The sequence below is a fragment of the Spizellomyces punctatus genome (genome assembly GCF_000182565.1).
Source record: "Spizellomyces punctatus DAOM BR117 chromosome Unknown supercont1.4, whole genome shotgun sequence".
Taxonomy (NCBI): Eukaryota; Fungi; Chytridiomycota; class Chytridiomycetes; order Spizellomycetales; family Spizellomycetaceae; genus Spizellomyces; species Spizellomyces punctatus.
The window spans coordinates 98,908-114,613 of NW_015971540.1; the positions used below are offsets into that span (position 1 = coordinate 98,908).

General features: G+C 46.5%; 8 protein-coding genes across 9 annotated transcripts in view; 6 read left to right on the forward strand and 2 right to left on the reverse strand.

Annotated features, from left to right (window-relative positions):
• The first annotated feature begins 106 nt into the window (after positions 1-106).
• Positions 107-2,694, forward strand: SPPG_02468 (CAMK/CAMK1 protein kinase). Its single transcript, XM_016750755.1, has 7 exons — positions 107-823; positions 1,002-1,347; positions 1,427-1,553; positions 1,623-1,698; positions 1,768-1,880; positions 1,952-2,178; positions 2,361-2,694. The coding sequence occupies exons 1-7, from the start codon at positions 759-761 to the stop codon at positions 2,601-2,603; spliced, it is 1,197 nt and encodes a 398-aa protein (XP_016609999.1). The 5' UTR covers positions 107-758; the 3' UTR covers positions 2,604-2,694.
• An 844-nt stretch (positions 2,695-3,538) lies between these two features.
• On the forward strand, positions 3,539-5,159 carry SPPG_02470. 2 transcript variants are annotated; one of them, XM_016750756.1, is made up of 5 exons: positions 3,539-3,658; positions 3,720-3,907; positions 4,011-4,065; positions 4,275-4,605; positions 4,788-5,159. In XM_016750756.1, exons 2-5 carry the CDS (start codon positions 3,771-3,773, stop codon positions 5,066-5,068), a joined length of 804 nt encoding a protein of 267 aa, XP_016610000.1. In that variant the 5' UTR covers positions 3,539-3,658; positions 3,720-3,770; the 3' UTR covers positions 5,069-5,159. The 2 variants fall into 2 exon arrangements, with proteins under 2 accessions (XP_016610000.1, XP_016610001.1); XM_016750757.1 differs by having other exon boundaries at positions 3,769-3,907.
• Positions 5,160-5,414: 255 nt separating this feature from the next.
• On the forward strand, positions 5,415-6,265 carry SPPG_02471 (uncharacterized protein). The gene has a single exon (XM_016750758.1). It carries the CDS (start codon positions 5,425-5,427, stop codon positions 6,118-6,120), a length of 696 nt encoding a protein of 231 aa, XP_016610002.1. The 5' UTR covers positions 5,415-5,424; the 3' UTR covers positions 6,121-6,265.
• A 52-nt stretch (positions 6,266-6,317) lies between these two features.
• Positions 6,318-9,495, forward strand: SPPG_02472 (uncharacterized protein). The gene is made up of 17 exons (XM_016750759.1): positions 6,318-6,540; positions 6,606-6,728; positions 6,796-6,905; positions 6,965-7,061; positions 7,128-7,246; positions 7,313-7,445; positions 7,511-7,550; positions 7,613-7,646; positions 7,708-7,816; positions 7,883-8,015; positions 8,082-8,259; positions 8,323-8,482; positions 8,538-8,591; positions 8,653-8,873; positions 8,933-9,052; positions 9,115-9,214; positions 9,289-9,495. The coding sequence occupies exons 1-17, from the start codon at positions 6,370-6,372 to the stop codon at positions 9,295-9,297; spliced, it is 1,911 nt and encodes a 636-aa protein (XP_016610003.1). The 5' UTR covers positions 6,318-6,369; the 3' UTR covers positions 9,298-9,495.
• On the reverse strand, positions 9,287-10,874 carry SPPG_09026 (uncharacterized protein). Its single transcript, XM_016757179.1, has 8 exons — positions 10,739-10,874; positions 10,639-10,669; positions 10,482-10,570; positions 10,358-10,395; positions 10,211-10,296; positions 10,065-10,150; positions 9,994-9,998; positions 9,287-9,937 (listed from the first exon to the last, which is right to left on the reverse strand). Exons 1-8 carry the CDS (start codon positions 10,858-10,860, stop codon positions 9,537-9,539), a joined length of 858 nt encoding a protein of 285 aa, XP_016610004.1. The 5' UTR covers positions 10,861-10,874; the 3' UTR covers positions 9,287-9,536.
• A 179-nt stretch (positions 10,875-11,053) lies between these two features.
• Positions 11,054-12,772, forward strand: SPPG_02473 (uncharacterized protein). Its single transcript, XM_016750760.1, has 5 exons — positions 11,054-11,350; positions 11,415-11,552; positions 11,621-11,701; positions 11,767-12,132; positions 12,192-12,772. Exons 1-5 carry the CDS (start codon positions 11,203-11,205, stop codon positions 12,593-12,595), a joined length of 1,137 nt encoding a protein of 378 aa, XP_016610005.1. The 5' UTR covers positions 11,054-11,202; the 3' UTR covers positions 12,596-12,772.
• SPPG_02474 (uncharacterized protein) lies at positions 12,569-15,091 on the reverse strand. The gene is made up of 11 exons (XM_016750761.1): positions 14,830-15,091; positions 14,680-14,775; positions 14,520-14,610; positions 14,386-14,455; positions 14,211-14,318; positions 14,032-14,146; positions 13,660-13,866; positions 13,407-13,593; positions 13,170-13,343; positions 12,948-13,104; positions 12,569-12,888 (listed from the first exon to the last, which is right to left on the reverse strand). The coding sequence occupies exons 1-11, from the start codon at positions 14,993-14,995 to the stop codon at positions 12,724-12,726; spliced, it is 1,536 nt and encodes a 511-aa protein (XP_016610006.1). The 5' UTR covers positions 14,996-15,091; the 3' UTR covers positions 12,569-12,723.
• A 186-nt stretch (positions 15,092-15,277) lies between these two features.
• Positions 15,278-15,706, forward strand: part of SPPG_02475 (uncharacterized protein) — a gene marked incomplete at both ends in the record, with an annotated part of 1,755 nt that continues 1,326 nt past the window's right edge. The window contains 3 exons of the mRNA XM_016750762.1: positions 15,278-15,357; positions 15,425-15,483; positions 15,561-15,650. Of these exons, the coding sequence (XP_016610007.1) occupies positions 15,278-15,357; positions 15,425-15,483; positions 15,561-15,650 (229 nt within the window). The remainder of the gene's footprint in view (positions 15,358-15,424; positions 15,484-15,560; positions 15,651-15,706) is intronic.

The window sequence follows — 15,706 nt, forward strand, 5'->3', positions numbered from 1 at the left end:
AAAGCCGCCTCATTTAACATTTCTGGAAGCTTTTCGTTTGTTTACTTTGGGTTTTATTTTCGTTTTTTTAACGTACTTAGGATTTTATAAAGTGCTTTTAAAGGTAGAAAGGTTAGATGGAGGAACGAACGTATGGCGTAAGTTGGACAAGATTAAAGGTCCATCATCGTGACTTTTAGCATCGCAAGCGTAGATGTAACATCTTCATCCAAGGGACAATTCCCGTAAGAGATGTTCGAGTTCTTTTCCGATCTTCCGTTTCTACTTTTTGCAATCGGAATTCATGCGAGAAAATGACATGAGGTTCAATGGCATTGAGTCTGTTGAAAAAAAGCCGCCCAGAAATTGCCATGCAAACCATGCAAGCAGTTTTCCCAATAAATCTCCGTGAATAGTTACCCTAAATTCTTGAGACGCCCCAATCTCTATCCAACACTAGACCTTTTTCATTCATCCTTATAAATCATCCCCAAATTTGATCAGTGGAAACCTCACGCATAAACGATTTAGAATATCAAATTCGGCGAGTGGGTTCCCGCCAAAACCTTTCAGCAAATCCCAGCAAAGCGGGTGGGAATAGGGAAATCCAAAAAAGACTGCCGTCATCAGTGTTCATATCCCGACAGGCCGTCATCATAATAGGAGATTTCCGAATTTCTGTCGAAGCTCCTTTTTTTATTGAAGCTGGGCGTCCTGGTCGCATTACACGTTCTATTGCGGTTATCCTTATCGTTTTCTTGCTGCGTGAGCCTTCCAACATGGGCAAAATATTCAAAATGGATGAGCTGTTCCGTAAATATGAGGTTGGGCAAATGCTCGGGACGTAAGTAATCCAATGTATCTATGACTGTGTTCAGAGTTGGATAGGGAACAAAAGTTGTAGTCAGCAATGGAGATTCTTGGTGATGGGCGAATACAGTCGCACTAGACTGGACGACATATCTGCAGCAATACTCACCGTATTCCTTCTCCTCTGGAATAATTTTCTTGGCCATACTCAGTGGGGCATTCTCTGAAGTCCGCATCGGCGTCGAACGTGGTAACGGCAAGAAACATGCCATCAAGATCATCGACAAATCCAAATGTAAAGGGAAGGAAGGCATGATCGACACTGAAGTCAAAATCCTCCAGCAAGTCCGGCACGAGAACATCATTCAGCTATATGAAATGTACGAGAATGAAAGCAAGATTTGCCTGGTCATGGAACTTGTGACAGGGGGTGAACTCTTTGATGATATCGTGAAGAGAGGCAAATATACCGAGGTTGACTGTGCCCGGATCGTCCACAAGGTGTTGCTAGCTATCGACTACTTGCACAGTTTGGGAATTGTACACCGGGACCTGAAGGTGGGACGTTTGCGGGTGAACTCAGACTGTACCAGGCATAGTCAATGCTCACCTTCTGGACCCCTATCATAAAACTTAGCCTGAAAATCTCTTGCTATCCGACAAATCCAAGCGTCCAAAGATCATGATTAGCGACTTTGGTCTATCCAAGATCTTTAATGATGAGGAGGTTATGAAGACTGCTTGTGGAACACCCGGTTACGTCGGTAGGTGCAGCCGATGGGATTGGTCTTCTGTTTGAATTTGAGATTTGATCAAACTTCAAAAATACGCAGCACCGGAAGTCCTAAGACGCCAGGGATATGGCAAGGAGGTGGATCTCTGGTCATTGGGTGTTATCACCTACATTTTGTGAGACCTATATCATTTTGGCAAATCGACACGAGTCAGGGTACTGACATTGTTCGTCTTCATCTGTAGGCTTTGCGGATACCCTCCTTTCTACGATCAGAACAATGTGGAGCTGTTTAAACTGATCATGGCGGGTCAATACAGGTTTGACCATCCTTGGTGGGAGCCAGTATCAGACGTTGGTAAGTCCCATCGTATATATGGAACGGCTAAGAATAGTTAAAAAGTTAACGTACTGGCCTACAATTCGCAGCCAAGGACTTTATCCGCAAACTGTTGGTCTTGAATCCCCGGGAGCGAGCAACGGCGGCACAAGCGTTGCAGCACCCGTTCATCACACTGAACTGCGGTCACACAGCTCCTCCACAGCCAGTCCCAGCCACGCCAGTAGACGAAGGCGTGGAAAAGGAAGCAAATAACCTGGCTCCCAACGTGAAATCCAACCTACAGAAGGTGTATAGTTCCAAATCTTCCTTCAAGGTGGGTATAACCGACAGTGGCGACCTAGGTCAAATGCCCTTGAGCGCTTTTTCGCTCAGATTGGTACGTAGAGAACTTGGGCATGAGATAAATTCACTGTGCCTGTCGGCCTCCATAGATGATTCCGGCCTATTACCGTAGCTATTCGCATTGCAAATGGGGCTAATACTTGCATCATAAAGCAGAACGACGGAACAGGACCAACCACTGACCCGGTCACCATCCCTATGGATGTCGAAGATGACACGCCGGGCCGGCCACTTTCTGACAAAACCGAACTTCATGATAGTGGGATTGTGACGAGTCGCGAATCCGTCACAAAGGACAAGAGTAAACACGGAAAGGGGTTCTTTAATCGGTGGTTTGGTAAGACCAACAAGGTTGCGGCGGGTGCACCAGAAAGATCGGAGCGCAGATCCGCATAGTGTCATTGTGCTAGCCTTTCTCATGTGTTTTTTTGGGGAGACTGTTACCTTCTGAGGGGTTGAATAAATACCGTTCCATTTGTGGTCCTCAGTCCATTTTCCTCATCCACATCATTCGAGTCTTGGATGCAAAACCATACGCTCATCAGAGTTGCGCATTGACCTAGTATGGTATTCTGTGCACAATATGATATTATACGATATGTGTATGCATTCGCCCCATGCGGCGGTGTCAGGCGCATATACAATATTATGTGCAATTGATCAATTCCCGCATTCCCTTCACAAGATATGTAGACAGCTCCTAAGATGCATTCGACCTGTAAGCTGCAAGCCATCGGAACACCGTCTTCTTCACATCGCTAAATCCTAGACGCATATATGCATCACGCTCTGTAACCCTGGACGCTCTAATACCTCCATCCAGGTACACTGCATTCTGCTTTGTGTCTGGCTGACAACACTAATAACAAGAAGCTTCTCAGAGACATGCATTGCACCATATCATTCTCCAAAGATTGATTATACCATCAAACTTATGTGCGTTGCCTTCCTCCGTTGAGAGGGCGGTAATTGGCCCAGCACCAGCTTCAGTGGAACTTCTCCCGGTCCGCGACCTGTCACTGTGTTCTCCCGACGAGGAGGTATTTGTCATATCTTTTCCAACCTCGTCCCTCTTTGGAGTTTCAGCAGACTGAGAATGGGCTTCGTCCCACACCTGGTCGTCACTACAACAGAGGTTCTCCATCGTTTGCTTCTAGATGTACTGGCCTAAAAGATTTCTTTTTACAAATGTGAAACTACGACGAGCACTGAGCATTGTGTCATCCAGATCATGGCAGAGACCAAGGGTTTGCTTACGCACATCAGCCAAGCCTTAAAAGCCACGTCCCAATAAGGATAAATCCATTTTTTTGTTTTTTGAGTATTTAAACGGGCCTTTCCGACTTTCAACCATTTCGTCTCATCTTCCAACTGCACCATGGCTGCCACCAACCACCCCAACATTAAAGATGGATGGTTCAAAGAGTCACAGACTCTTTGGCCTGGACAAGGTTTGTTTCAAACATTATATGTTCTTCACCCGGTGGCATCTAGAGCCAATCTTTCCAAAAGCAAAATTAGAAGGGCCCTGACCGTACGTCTTCCCCGTACTCTTTTCAAGCAATGACACTTCAGGTCAAGGAAATCTTGCACCATGAAAAGTCAAAATACCAGGACGTGTTAGTTTTCCAGTCCGCCAACCACGGTAACGTCCTGGTTTTGGATGGTGTCATTCAATGTACGGAGCGCGACGAGTTTGCGTAAGTGGGAAGATGTGGTCATTTTGCAAGGACGCAACTGAGGCAGTTCAGTGTCTGAGCCTAATGGGATGTTCTTGTATACTCAAACCCACGTTGCTTATAGGTACCAGGAGATGATTGCTCACCTACCGTTGAATGCTCATCCCAAGCCGAAAAAGGTAGGCATCTACCCCAATGCTCCTGGAATGGGTCTCGCGTGAAGGTTGCGTGATGACTGCTTTGCCGCCCCAGGCGGAACAAATAGTGTCGAGAATACAAGCGTTACAACCCATTTGTCTGATCAACCTTTACCGAGATCTATTGCATGATATGCGAACACAGCAATCACCTTATACGAGTATCTAATTCATCTGTTCATTATCTTCAGGTCCTTGTCATTGGGGGTGGTGACGGTGGTGTTTTGCGTGAAGTCGTAAAGCACGAGACAGTAGAGGAAGTAACTCTGGTGGAGATTGACGAGGCCGTCCCCAGGGTATCCAAGAAGTTCCTCCCTGCCATGGCGGTTGGTTTCCAGCACCCCAAAGTCAAAGTTCACATTGGCGATGGGTTTGCATACCTCAAGGAGAACGAGGGAGCCTACGACGTTATCATCACCGACTCGTCCGACCCCGTTGGCCCCGCCGAATCCCTTTTCGGCGAGACCTTTTATGACCTGATGCGTAAGGCATTGTTGCCTGGCGGTATTATCTGCACTCAAGGTGGGTTTTAACAGTTCGTAGACAGCGATACAAACAGCAATGATGAGAAACTTCATGCACCACTCTCAAGCCTTTGGGCTGAGGATGAGAAAATGAATTACACCATAGAAATCTCTGAGCTCATGCGACGGGGGAGTTTAATGATTGTAGTGACATAAGCTTACGCAACGTTTCATTTATAGGAGAGTGCCAATGGCTTCACCTTCCATTGATTAAAACTGTGCTCGACAACTCGAAGAAAATCTACCCAGTTGTTGAGTATGCCTGGGGCGCGGTGCCAACATACCCATGCGGACAGATTGGCTATATCCTATGCTGCAATGAGGCTGGGCGGGACCTACGGACTCCCGCCCGTTCGTTCACCAAGGAATTTGAGGCTAGCAAGCTCAAGTACTATAATGCTGAGGTGCATAAAGCCGCCTTTGTGCTTCCTCAGTTTACAAAGTCGGCGCTTGGACTGTGAGTTTTGATGGGCTGTAGCGCGAAGTGGTTGGGATGTCTTTTATTTTCTTGTATATTTTCATTTGCAATAGACATGTCGTTACTTATTCACACCTGTCTGTGTTGGGCATTCGTAACTACCCTTTTTTCTTTTCGTACATGCAATCTTTGAGACAAGGTGGATCAGGTTTTCTGCAATGAGCAACAAATGTAGTCGTCTTGATTCAAAATCTGCTCTTCTCCGACTGGTCGTTGTAGTGACAAAGTTATTCTAAGGTTGAACAGTGGCTTGCCAAGATGGTGGTGACGGAGTCGTGTGGCTTGCGCCTGGTTGATCTGAAAATTTGCCAAGCGTTTCCAGGATGGCATTCCACAGCAATGGACGATGCTGCAATGACATTAAAGCAGCTTTCTCTCCTCGTTCTTGCTACTATCCTTATACTGGCTGCGAGTACAGCTGCATTTGATCCTACTGTACCCACCATTCCTCTATCCCCAAACACTACGTTTACCTTACTCCCACTCACCTGTACACTTCTCACGTATACCCTGCCAGCAAACCATTCTCTCTCCATCTCTCTTTCGGTATCACCACCTATTCTGGCGCTAGGGTACACTATTAATCCCACCGATGTTTGCCGTAGTCCAGATACGAGTGGAGTGCCAGAGTATGTGCAAGTCTTAAACACGCTGACAACAACACCGACAGGAGGAGTATACAACCTACGGAATATCACAGCAGAAAGATGCTGGAGAAAGGATGTAACACTGCGTATATCAGCTGCTACTGGATGGAGTGCAGCATATGGGCGCGAAGGGAGTGAAGTCCCCAAATCTGTGTCGATTGGAGCTATCGAAGCTGCAGCGACTGGCAATCGGACATGTTTGCAGGTAGATGGTACCAACCCGACTGGGACGACCGATAGTGCGTCGGCAACTTCAACCCCTTCATGGGGGCTGCTTCCTCCGCCGCCCGGTACAAGGGTCCGTGAGAACGGAGCAGAGTCTAGCATTAGATCAACCCACTACATTGCTATTATACTGATGCTCTCCTGTTTGGGGTACCTCCGATGATGAGAGATTTGCGTCAAAACCTTCTCATTAAGCTTACTGGTGACTAGAATTACTAGCATGACTAGAAACCTATGCCAGAAGCGCTGGGCGTTGTGATAGACTATCTTTTAAAGCTTGTAGAAATATAGAACATGACTGTGCCACTGACCTTGGTCCGCTCGGCATCTTGGAAAGTCTGGGAAGTTTCAACTGCTCCAAGGCGCGTGTTGGCGAGATCCATCCCCAAAACGTCCCGTCTTTTTTGCCATAATGCCGCCATCAAGCGTATCGCGATGGGTTTTTCTAGGGCTCACTCTTATGGGTGTCCTATGGCAAGCACAAGTCGCATCTTCATTTTATCTCCCTGGAGTTGCACCTCGCGACTACAAGAGTGGTGAACGAGTGCCTCTGTATGTGAATGCTTTGTCGTCACCCGATACGGTATATCCTTGTAGTCCTGCTTCTGTATAGCAAGCAAAGACACTGACTGTTGAATTGGGGAATAGGTACTTCCGTATGATTACTACACCCCATACTTGAAATTCTGCCAACCAAAGGAGATTCAAGGGAAAAGCGAGTCACTGGGAAGCATCCTTTTTGGCGATCGGCTGAAATCGTCGCCGTATGAGGTAAGTACTTGTTCTGTATCCTAGCTGTGTCTATGCTGTTTCCACCGTTGCTGACAGAGGGTTCTAGCTGAATATGCTACAGAAAGCGACCTGTGTCGAACTCTGTACTGCCGTATATAAAGAGGAGGATGCGTCATTTGTGGAAGGGCTGATTGAACAAAAGTATTTTATGAACTGGTGTGTATAGGCATCTGCATATGGGAGACGACGGGGTTTTTAAATACGAAGTTCTTCAGGGAAGTCGATGGCTTACCTGCAGCCAAAGAAGAGCGAGATCCAAAGACTCAGGAGCCGTTTTACGAAATTGGCATTCAGCTTGGGTCTGTCAGCGTGGTATGTCAATGTCTTGATAGTACATGCGCATAAGGACACAGCAGACTAAAGTAGAAACGTGATCAGGAAACAAAGTACCCATACTCTAGGGCTTACCTCAACAACCATTACGACATCACAATCAAATATCATACCGAGGATCAAAAGACATATAGGGTGGTTGGAGTACTTGTCACTCCATACAGGTGGGGTTTGGTTGCATGTGAACGCTAGTGGGGGGCGGCCTTCCTCACTGTCTACACGTGAAATAGTGTTGCGAACCTTAAAGACCTAAACTGTGGAAAAGATGGAGATGGTTTACCTACCGCAACAAACTACAACCATCAATTATTGAACCGGGGGAAGGATACGACGGTGAAATTTTCATACAATGTCAAGTGGGAGGTGCGTGGGCAATATGCTTTTTGACGATCCTGAACCGGCGTTCCTCATATTTGAGCTACCAACAGTCGTCTCGTATTCAATGGGGTACCCGCTGGGACAACTATTGTACGTAATACCTTCCTGCTAGTACTGGCCACAGGTTATTAATGTCATGTTGATTTTCAAAGTGCATGTTTTCGACCCGAAAATCCACTGGTTCAGGTCAGTGAAATCTACTGTATACTCAGAGCAACGTGGGATAAGCTTATCTAGTTTCTGTTAGTCTTGTGAACTCGGTTGTGATTGTATTGTTCTTGACTGGAATGGTCGCCATGATTCTCTTGCGCGCACTGCACAAAGATATTGCCCGTTATAATGCCGTCGAAGCTCAGGTAGACTTCGTTGGACGTGGCCTGACCTTGCGTCGCTGGAGTTTTTGCTTACCCGAGATCTCGTAGGAGGATGCGCAAGAAGACTTTGGATGGAAACTTGTACATGGAGATGTGTTCCGCCCGCCACGATGGTCTATGCTGCTCGCGGTGCTTGTTGGAAGCGGCGCGCAATTGTTCCTTATGGCATCTGTAACACTAGGTACCCTGGTTGAAGGTTGACTGTGGATAAAACGAGACATACTGATGCTGGTGTGGCTTTGTGCAGGTTTTGCGGTCCTCGGCTTCTTGTCGCCTTCCAGCAGAGGCTCCCTATCAACTGTTATGCTCGTCTTTTACGTCCTCTTTGGAAGTGTAGCGGGTTACACATCTGCCCGTTACTACAAGATGTTTGGGGGCGAAAAGTGGAAGCGGAACGTTGTGCTTACCGCTTTCTTAGTGCCAGGGTAAGGTTTCCTGTCGATCGTTCTTATGTGAAAATCCATCTTTAATACTGGAAATCCCCTAAGAACGGTCTTTGGCATTTTCCTCACCCTCAATTTTTTCCTGATTGGCGCAAAATCGTCTGGTGCGGTTCCTTTCGGAACTATGTTTGCCCTCATGGCAATGTGGTTCTTGGTTTCGGCGCCTCTATGCTTTGTCGGTGCTTACTTTGGATTCAAGAAGCCAGTACGTATTACTTCCTGTGGTTCTGACTGTGAATTTAAGCTAACGACATGAATAGAAACTTGAGCACCCAGTTAGGACCAATCAAATTCCTCGTCAAATCCCTGAACAGGTACAAATGATCTGATTTCATCCAGATTACACTTCATCCTAAAACCTTTTTATTATTCAAGGCATTCTACCTTCGTGCCATTCCCTCGATTCTCATGGGCGGTATCCTCCCCTTCGGAGCGATCTTCATCGAACTTTACTTTATCATGAGCAGCATCTGGTTCAACCGCATCTACTACGTGTTTGGATTTCTCTTCCTCGTCTTTTTGATCTTGATCTTGACCTGTTCGGAAGTCACGATTTTGATGTGCTACTTCCATTTGTGTTCAGAGGATTATAGATGGTAGGCGCAGAAGATGGACACAGCACCATCCCACTGGGCTTACTAGTTTCTCTCACTAGGTGGTGGAGGGCATTCCTAACCAGTGGAGCATCGGCTTTGTATGTGTTCCTCTACGGCGTGCTGTACTATTGTACCCGGTTGGAGATTAATGACGTGCCATCAACCATTTTGTACTTTGGGTGAGTTGCAATAGTGTGCATTTACACCCATGGGCAAAGTACATTAACCGTGAATGTGGCAGGTATACTTTCACCATGAGTTTATTGTTCTTCCTGTTGACTGGGACGATCGGGTTCACGGCTTGCTTCAAGTTTGTGAGAAAGATTTACGGTTCCATTAAGGTTCGTTCAGTTCCAAGCTATGCGAGTTTCACGTTATGTCCTCTCACAACTAACGATTTCATGTACATGTACAGATCGATTAGTGGAGGTCAAGTAGACACGTCCATTTTCTGTTAAGGGCAGTGTCGAATAAGAAGATACGAGTGATAGACACAGTGTGACATGGTCATAATGTTTAATTTTCTGCAATCCAACGACTGTCGTTGGCGCAATGATTCCTCATATATATTATTGAAATTGCGTTGACTCAGCATTGTGCGATGCATCGCCACTACCGTAGACCGGGTATACAGTATTCCTCTTTAGTGTTCTATGATTTAGGTCACCACGGTGATCCCGGGCTCTTTGATGGGCTTGGACTCTTTGAGGCGCTTCTGACAGGGCTCGACGTGGCAGATGTTGGACTAGGCGTCCCAGGCGAGATTCTCAGCGGAGATGCCGAGGCAGACCTCCCGCTTTTGGAGTTCAATCCTGTTTTTGCACACCAACTATTGATGTGTCCAACCAATGCGTCCTCCCACTCTGCCCAAAAATGGTTGGCTTCTGGTACGATTATCACCGTCTTGTTCTCTGACGGTAATTCGTCCACGAACTTTTGAAAGTTTGCTTCGGATGTGAAATTGTCTTTTGCACCGGTTATAAAGAGCTTTGGGATGCTCGTAGATATGGACTTTAAGCTTCCTTGAGATTTTTTGCCGTTGAAGAGGGTGAGGAACCAAAGTACTGGTAAAAGGTTCAGCCCTCGGTTCTATGGTGAGCATGTCGAAAATAAGCCTTACCTCCACTTGTTAAGGGCGAGAGAACTTCAGTATCTGATATGCGTAGTAAATGACATCTCGGATGAACTCACCTTGGATAACTTATCGATATGAAACCAGCTAGTTCAGGAACTTGTCCGGCAATTGCACCCATTGCTACTGATCCGTACGAATAGCCCTACAATGCATCAAGCTCAATATGCTGTTGCATGAGGCCATCAAGTCCTGATATACCTACGCATAAAACTATTCTCTTTGGTGCCAGGTCAGATCGGCTACGTAGGTAATGACAAATCGCCAGAACATCTTCCATCTCGCCCGCCCCTAAACTAATGATTGTCAAAACTGGAGGCGAAGGATATCATGCAAGCATGTGGTCAAGTACCCCTGAAGGACGTTCGCCCAGTAGACCGTCCCACACCGCTACAGAATGGCATTTAGGATCCTGTCACTGATGAGCTCCTCCTAACCCAGGCGTGTGGAACAGCGGATAGCACTATAATGCGTACCGAAAGTTAAAACGGACGGTCATATAACCTTGGTGCGCGAAATTGTCGAAAAGAGCTCGGACGACATTGTTTTCTAGGTTCCCGCCAAGCTTCAAGTAGAGAGGTGAATTAGCTGTACAGTCTAATTTTTCGAATCCCACAGCAACCCAAAGCTCACCGGCCCGTAAGGATGCGCAAATATGACGCATCTATCGAATGAGGTTCGCCAATATTGACAACTAGCCATAGGAAGAATCAAGATGCCTACGAAAACTCACGTGTCCTTTCTACCAGTACCCTTGTAAATGCGGGTCTCAAGTTCAACCTTGTCGGTGGAAGGCACATGCTGTTGCTCCTCTTGGTAATGGAGCACGGCAGAACGGGAAACATGGTCGAGCATGCTGATGTAGCAATCTGACGACGTGCTTTTGTCCATTGCGCGGTTTCGTGATTGCTTGTGATCACGTGAATGCTTACTCAACTGTGGCTGGTTGGATCCATTCCAAGCCTCGAGTTCTTGCGGCCACTTTGCCGCTTGCGCCCCATCCAATTAAAATCCCCACACGAGCCGTCGTTGTATCCCAGATCCCTGACGTAAACATTGAACGTTCCCACCCATAAAAGAACGAGGTCGCTGAATCTGCAGTTTTCGCACACGATCGTCGTCGTCCATCAGGCCAGAGAGTAGGCCCAACACACCAGCTGCAGTCAAGACATATTCCTGTGAACCACTTTTACAAGCATGCTTCCCACCATCGCCGCCATCGCCACGGCATCCGTCGCTGTTTTGTCGTCATTAGTTTCTGCACAGTCGATAAAAACATGCACTCCTTACCAGTCAGAATTCGACTTCACAGGCTTTCCTCCTGCATGGGAAAAGGCATCAACAGGTGCTTTACGGGAGAAATCTCTCAATTAAAACTAAATTACTAAAATTCCACATTTGATTTTTAGGCACCGTGAACTCGGCAGAGTTTACGGCCCTCAAGGCGCGGATTGATTGGTCAAAGGTTCCAAGCATCCCTCCTAAAACCGCGCAAGCGCCCACAGGACCGATGGTCACGACGGGATATAACGTTGCAGCTGATCCAGGTGCGTATTTGTTCTCGCATGAGTTTGGGCTGTGACTTGCGTAATAATCTGTTACGCTTGTACGACAGACTGTTGGTGGACGGCCACAGGTTGTACGAAGAGTAAAGTCGCTGGCATTGACCCCGATATTGTTCAATGTCCACAGTCGTGTAAGTAGAGTCGTTGCAGCATCGACTTTCGAAATGACGATGCTTATTACTGGACTTTCAAATAGCAACTCTCGGATATACGTTTGATGATGGTCCAAACTGTACCCAGCCTTTCCTGTATGACTTCTTGAAGCAGAACAATCAGAAGGTGGACCTCTTCTATATTGGATCGAATGTCCGAAACTGGCCACGAGAGGCTAAGCTTGGAGTCGACGCTGGACACCACATTGCCGTACACACCTGGTCGCACCCGCTACTGACCTCCTTAAGCAATGATGAAGTGCTTGCCGAGCTTTACTACACCAAGAAAATCATCAAACTAGTAACAGGTGTGACCCCCAAGTACTTCCGTCCTCCACAGGGCGACATTGACGATCGGGTCCGCGCAATTGCAAAGGCCATCAACCTCACCAACATTCAATGGAACCTTGGTATGTTACTGGTTGTCCCTTACTCTAATCCTTGTTCTCTGAACTAATTGTCTGTGCAGACTCCTTCGACTGGATGATGCAACCGGCTGGTCCGCGCTCACCTGCTGAGATAGATGCCAACTTCCAAGGCTGGATTGATAAGGCGAAGAATGGCTCTTTCGCAAACAGCGGTGCTATTTCTCTCGAGCACGAGGCGAACGAGGGCACCATGAGAAAAGCAATCGAATGGTATCCCAAGCTAAAGGAGTCCTTCAAATATATTATGCCGGTAGTGAGTTGCCAGAGCATCGCTCATCCCTATGAGGAAACCAATATCAGCTTCCAAACGTTCCAAGAAGTTGTGGGTGGCAAGCCTGCTGGCTCGGGATCTACCGGCAGTGGAGCACCGCCGCAGACGGCCGCGAGCCTGGTCGGAGGGTGGGTTGCGGCCGTCGCTGCGGCAGTTGGAGCGGCATTTTTGTAGGACAATGCACATTTCTATTCACAAATTAGATGTAAAATAGTTTTCCATCCTGTATCTTACTCATGTTCAATTAGCCCTATATAGCTTTGGGGAAGCATTCTGTTCTGAATATAGTGAACGTCTTCGATTCATCCGTGTAGGGCACGCACGCGACCCTTCTGAGATGCATCACTCGCACCTCCTTCTGGCATCTTGGCAAACTGGTCAGCGAGATACTGTAGAATGGCAGCGACTCCTGCCACGATGACGTGTTGCGGTGGCGAGTCAAAGGGATTGTCACGAAGATCCAAAGTCTAAGGATGGATTAACTTTAATTGCTCATCGCTGATCAAGGACTCCCAATGTAGCGTACCTGCAACTGGCTCATCTTGTGCATTGCTGGGGGAAGGTCGCTCAGTCGGTTGTGACTCAAATCCAATCGTATCAAGTTACTTAGTTCGCCTATTTCGGGTGGAATGAGATTTATAGCATTGGAACGGACCTCGAAGACTGTCAATGCTTGGAGTGATCTGGTCATCATTATCATACCAAATTAAGGGGAGTTTGAATGAGATCCAATTTCATCTACTCTTACTTTATGGAAGGAGGGACCGTTTCCAGTTTGTTGTTATTCGCAAACAACCGCTCCAGCTTTTTCATGTCGCCAATATCATCTGGCAGCGTGATGATGAGATTGTGACTAATGTCTAGCTCAGTCAGGCTTGACAATTGACATATTTCATCAGGAAGAATTTCGATGCTGTTGTTACTATAGCCCAAGAATGTTTTAATATCGTTGGCGCGGATTCTCATGCTGGCCATAAACACGTACTTTAAAAAGAGTTTGACGAGATGCTGCAAGTTTTTGATGGTTGGCGGAATAGCAAAGGAGCTCAACTGGTTTTGTCGGAGATCAAGATGATGAAGAGCAGTTAAACCCCCTATCTGATCAGGAAGTTGGCGTAAAGAGCAACTGTCACAATTGAGAACCCGGAGGGATCGGAGACTGCCCAAGATTTCTGGCATTGTATGAACGGTTTTTGAACAAGCTCTCCACAGAGTGAAAAAGAGTACAATGAACATACCTGGCAAATCCTCCATCTGTCCATTATCCTTCATTACCAGTTCAGTTAAATTTACCCAATTCTTGATGCCTATGGGTATGCGTGTGAGCTTGGTGTTTCGCATGTTGAATTTCTTCATATTTCGCAGACGGGAAATAATGGCTGGTAGGTCATCCAATTGGTGGTTTTCTTCAATGTCTAGTTCTTCGAGGTGTATGAGATCGCCACCTGGAGTATGGATAGGTTACTTTCCGTTGTAAGTGATCCCATCATGCCCTACGTTGGGGTCAGGCGTTCCATCGACAATCCATCAAGCTCCCCCCGCTCTGCCTGTCTGCCTGGTATTCTATTTTCCCATCATCTCTCTCAAATATATCTTTTTCGAAAACTCACAAGAGTCAGGAAGAGTCTTCAGTGCATTGTGGCCCACGAACAACCGCACCAACGTCGCGAGTTTTCCAAGATTTTCTGGGAGCATCGTCAGCAAATTATTGCTAATGTTCCATTCCTACAATGTAAGTTTAAAGGGTGAGAAAACGGTACTTGTCGGGGTTCAAGTCATGGGAGCGTACTGTGAGAGATCGCAGTGACGATATGTCCCCTGTAATCGCTTTGATTTTGTTGTAACTAATGTTGAGTATAGAAAGGACGGGGAGGCTATAAACGCAGTGAGGAATATCCTGTAATGCAAGCGAATTTGATATCAGTTTTGTTATCGGCAAAGAACCACAGGCATAGATTGCATACTTTCAGGTCATTGTGGTGTAGCTGGAGGGTATGAAGATTACTGAGGTTGCCAATCTCCGTTGGGATATCCCTGGCAAAAGATAGGGAAGCCTTAGACAAACTCCAATTGTGGCGATGATTTGCTTTCGACTTACTCGAGCTGATTTCCGCTCAGATCTAGTCGGACTAGATTTGTCAGTTCACCAATCTTTGGTGTCATTGGAGAGTAAAAGAGTCGATTGCTTCCTAGATATTTGTTTAAATGTTAATGAAGAACCGCCACGGTATATCGAGATCGAGCAAAATCACTCTCACCAGCGTCAATCTCGACCAAAGTTTTAGGCAGCCACGGTGGAAAGTAGTTGACATTGTTCTGCGAAAAGTTGAGTGTTCGTAACTGCCCCAGTCGTCCTGCGCCGGAAACGTTAATCGCAAACAATAAAATTATCGAACATGGATACCTACCTAGCTCTATCGGCAAGTCAATCAACAAGTTATTCGAAAGATTAAGATTCTCGAGCTTTTTACAGCCTTTGATTTGCTTTGGAAGCGATTTTATATCCCGCTTAGAGAGATCCAGCTCCTTCTCCCTCCTCGCGGCCCTGATGTCCTTCACCAAAGCATTACCCATGGATGTAGATCGGATCCGTTAATTACGTCTACGACTGTCAAATAACTGATTGTGAGGTGACTACATCCTCGTTAAAAGCTTTTTCATATGATACCCTGTTGTTTGTAAAGATTCAAGGAAGGGTCAAGCTGAGGGTCTATTACGTCAGCGGCCACGATCCAGGTTGGAACCAGCTTTCACTTGCAACTTGCTCGTCAGCGCATTTGCCAAAATCTTTTGACGAACATCACCTCCAATTGCTTTCTAAACCTTTCATATATGATACAAAAAGACGAGCTCCAAATGGATGATTCTGATGACCTCCCTCCATTGCTGGTACCCGTCGAAGAAGGCACTAATTTACCTGACGTATCTGAGACAAGGTGGGTGTAAAAATAAAAAGTCATGTACCAGCCGTATGCTCTTAAATGTATCGCTAACGAAGCACAGTACTGTACAAACAGAAAATAATGATAAAGTTCCCGTAACAATCATTACCGGACATTTGGGTATGTACTTATGAATCCTCGACTCATGGGGGTCGCTAGTCTGCTCGACGAGACCTTAATTATATTGCTGGGATCAGGAAGCGGCAAAACGACTCTAATCACTCGCCTTTTAAATGATGAAACCCACAAGAAGCGAATTGCGGTTATACTGAACGAGTTTGGCGAAAGTAAGCCTTCATCTTTGTCCGTCTTGCTCACGTGGTGGTTGACTTTTCACACAATG

Excerpts from the sequence above, each read along its gene's own strand:
- SPPG_02468 (XM_016750755.1), top strand. The coding sequence starts at position 759 with ATGGGCAAAATATTCAAAATGGATGAGCTGTTCCGTAAATATGAGGTT. Across the intron at positions 824-1,001 it reads GTTGGGCAAATGCTCGGGAC|TGGGGCATTCTCTGAAGTCC; the intron begins GTAAGTAATCCA and ends GGCCATACTCAG. Across the intron at positions 1,881-1,951 it reads GGAGCCAGTATCAGACGTTG|CCAAGGACTTTATCCGCAAA; the intron begins GTAAGTCCCATC and ends TACAATTCGCAG.
- SPPG_02470 (XM_016750757.1), top strand. The coding sequence starts at position 3,586 with ATGGCTGCCACCAACCACCCCAACATTAAAGATGGATGGTTCAAAGAG. Across the intron at positions 3,659-3,768 it reads GACTCTTTGGCCTGGACAAG|CAATGACACTTCAGGTCAAG; the intron begins GTTTGTTTCAAA and ends ACTCTTTTCAAG. Across the intron at positions 4,606-4,787 it reads CGGTATTATCTGCACTCAAG|GAGAGTGCCAATGGCTTCAC; the intron begins GTGGGTTTTAAC and ends TTTCATTTATAG.
- SPPG_02471 (XM_016750758.1), top strand. The coding sequence starts at position 5,425 with ATGGACGATGCTGCAATGACATTAAAGCAGCTTTCTCTCCTCGTTCTT.
- SPPG_02472 (XM_016750759.1), top strand. The coding sequence starts at position 6,370 with ATGCCGCCATCAAGCGTATCGCGATGGGTTTTTCTAGGGCTCACTCTT. Across the intron at positions 7,062-7,127 it reads AGCTTGGGTCTGTCAGCGTG|GAAACAAAGTACCCATACTC; the intron begins GTATGTCAATGT and ends AAACGTGATCAG. Across the intron at positions 8,016-8,081 it reads TATGGCATCTGTAACACTAG|GTTTTGCGGTCCTCGGCTTC; the intron begins GTACCCTGGTTG and ends GGCTTTGTGCAG.
- SPPG_09026 (XM_016757179.1), bottom strand. The coding sequence starts at position 10,860 with ATGCTCGACCATGTTTCCCGTTCTGCCGTGCTCCATTACCAAGAGGAG. Across the intron at positions 10,297-10,357 it reads TGGGCGAACGTCCTTCAGGG|GGGCGGGCGAGATGGAAGAT; the intron begins GTACTTGACCAC and ends TCATTAGTTTAG. Across the intron at positions 10,151-10,210 it reads CAAAGAGAATAGTTTTATGC|GGCTATTCGTACGGATCAGT; the intron begins GTAGGTATATCA and ends GATGCATTGTAG.
- SPPG_02473 (XM_016750760.1), top strand. The coding sequence starts at position 11,203 with ATGCTTCCCACCATCGCCGCCATCGCCACGGCATCCGTCGCTGTTTTG. Across the intron at positions 11,553-11,620 it reads TAACGTTGCAGCTGATCCAG|ACTGTTGGTGGACGGCCACA; the intron begins GTGCGTATTTGT and ends CTTGTACGACAG. Across the intron at positions 11,702-11,766 it reads TGTTCAATGTCCACAGTCGT|CAACTCTCGGATATACGTTT; the intron begins GTAAGTAGAGTC and ends ACTTTCAAATAG.
- SPPG_02474 (XM_016750761.1), bottom strand. The coding sequence starts at position 14,995 with ATGGGTAATGCTTTGGTGAAGGACATCAGGGCCGCGAGGAGGGAGAAG. Across the intron at positions 14,776-14,829 it reads TGACTTGCCGATAGAGCTAG|GACGACTGGGGCAGTTACGA; the intron begins GTAGGTATCCAT and ends TTTCCGGCGCAG. Across the intron at positions 14,147-14,210 it reads CGTCACTGCGATCTCTCACA|GAATGGAACATTAGCAATAA; the intron begins GTACGCTCCCAT and ends CTTACATTGTAG.